The sequence below is a fragment of the Gastrolobium bilobum genome, unplaced genomic scaffold (assembly GCF_033153095.1).
Source record: "Gastrolobium bilobum isolate Gb01-03AN ecotype WA unplaced genomic scaffold, APGP_CSIRO_Gbil_v1 utg15086, whole genome shotgun sequence".
Taxonomy (NCBI): Eukaryota; Viridiplantae; Streptophyta; class Magnoliopsida; order Fabales; family Fabaceae; genus Gastrolobium; species Gastrolobium bilobum.
Genome location: NW_026897226.1, coordinates 275124 through 276690, shown reverse-complemented (window position 1 = coordinate 276690; position 1567 = coordinate 275124). Strand labels below are relative to the sequence as shown.

The following is a 1567-nucleotide window of genomic DNA, read 5'->3' as shown; positions in this document are numbered from 1 at the left end:
TATAAAAGTAGTCTGATTAAGTATTTTGCAAAGATTTTACAGTTACGGTCACAACTTTTAATTATTACGCTTTTTATTGTTTTAAATGCTCGCGTAATAACAGAAAAAGTTTACTCGCATTTTTATAAATGAATTGTTGTGATTGTAACTGCGCTTAATATCATAATCAATGTTAATAATACCGGTGTACAATGGGCTGTTACATTTTATGGTATCATAGCAGTTTTGTTAGGGAACTCTGATAATGTATAACTGTATTTTGTTTTGCATAGCTATCTGTGAACTGTTTATGATTAAAGTATATGTGATTCCTCAGTGTGGGTCTGATCAGCTCATTCTTTTGTGTTACATATACAGATATCATGAGTAGGGCACGAGGTCGCCGTGGAAATCGAGGTGCAGGTCATCTAGCAGCACCAGATCCTATTACTGCAGTTCTTAATGCTCTGCAGGAAGAGACTGCTGCAAATAGAACCATGACCAAGAACCTGATAAAAAATAATCAGCATATGATGCATGCCTTCATGAATGAGATGAGGGCAGATAGGACTCGACATAGGAGGGACGATTCTCCTCCGCATGCGGCTACGGTGACTCCTACACCTACGCCATCTGTTACTACTGATCCTACATATGTACCCCATACTTCTGCTGACCCGACTTCTGTTGCTCAGACATCTGGGGCTGTTGAACAAGTTGTTGCCGATGCTGCAGATGAGCGAAGGCTCATATCATTTAGAAAACACAAACCACCCGCATTTCTGGGGTCAAAGGACCCGAAGGAGGTTAATAGATGGTTGAGGGGGATGGACAAAATATTCCAGGTTATGAGGTGCCAGAATCCTCAGAAGTTTTTGTATTCGGTGTATATGTTGGAGGGTAATGCCCATGAATGGTGGTGCAACGCATCTCGCCCTTTTACTATTCAGGGGGAAGAAATCACATGGGCCTTATTCGAAAGATTATTTCATGACGAGTATTTTCCCAGGGATGTTCGGGAAGCCAAGCAGGGTGAATTTGATAAATTGGTACAGGGTACCATGACTGTTGATGCCTATGTGGCAAAATTTAATGAGTTGGTTAAGTTTGCGAACTACGAGGGTATGCTGCCGACTCCTGAGTTTTTATCTGCTAAATTTCAGAGGGGATTAAATGAGAAGATAGCAAAGAGAATGTCTAATACTGCCGGGAGAAATTTTGCTGATCTGGTTACACAATGCAAGAGAGTGGAGACTGTTTATAGTAGGTATCCTAAATCTACTTCTATTAAGGATAATGAGATCAAGAAAACTGCTAATTCTAATTCTTCCTGGAAGTATAATAAGGGTAAAGGTCTACTAGTGAAGTAATCTGCTGATAGGTTCAAGAATGGTGGGAATCCTAAGAGTGAAAATACTGATAAAAGTGAAGTTCCTTGGTCTAAGTGCGATACATGTGGGAAGATCCACGGAGGCACCTGTTGGTATAAACAAAATGTGTGTTTTAAATGTGGCAAGCCAGGCCATTTTGCTAATGAGTGTACTACTAGGGCAGAGGTAGCTGCAATGGCCTGAGTGACTGCAGAACC

The 1567-nt window shown here is 40.8% G+C and overlaps 1 protein-coding gene across 1 annotated transcript; it reads left to right on the top strand.

The window, feature by feature from the left end:
- The first annotated feature begins 524 nt into the window (after positions 1-524).
- Positions 525-1349, top strand: LOC133304986 (uncharacterized). Its single transcript, XM_061505080.1, has one exon. It carries the CDS (start codon positions 525-527, stop codon positions 1347-1349), a length of 825 nt encoding a protein of 274 aa, XP_061361064.1.
- The last annotated feature ends 218 nt before the right edge of the window (positions 1350-1567 follow it).

Bases quoted from the DNA above. Each gene is read 5' to 3' on its own strand.
- LOC133304986 (XM_061505080.1), top strand. From the start codon at position 525: ATGAATGAGATGAGGGCAGATAGGACTCGACATAGGAGGGACGATTCT.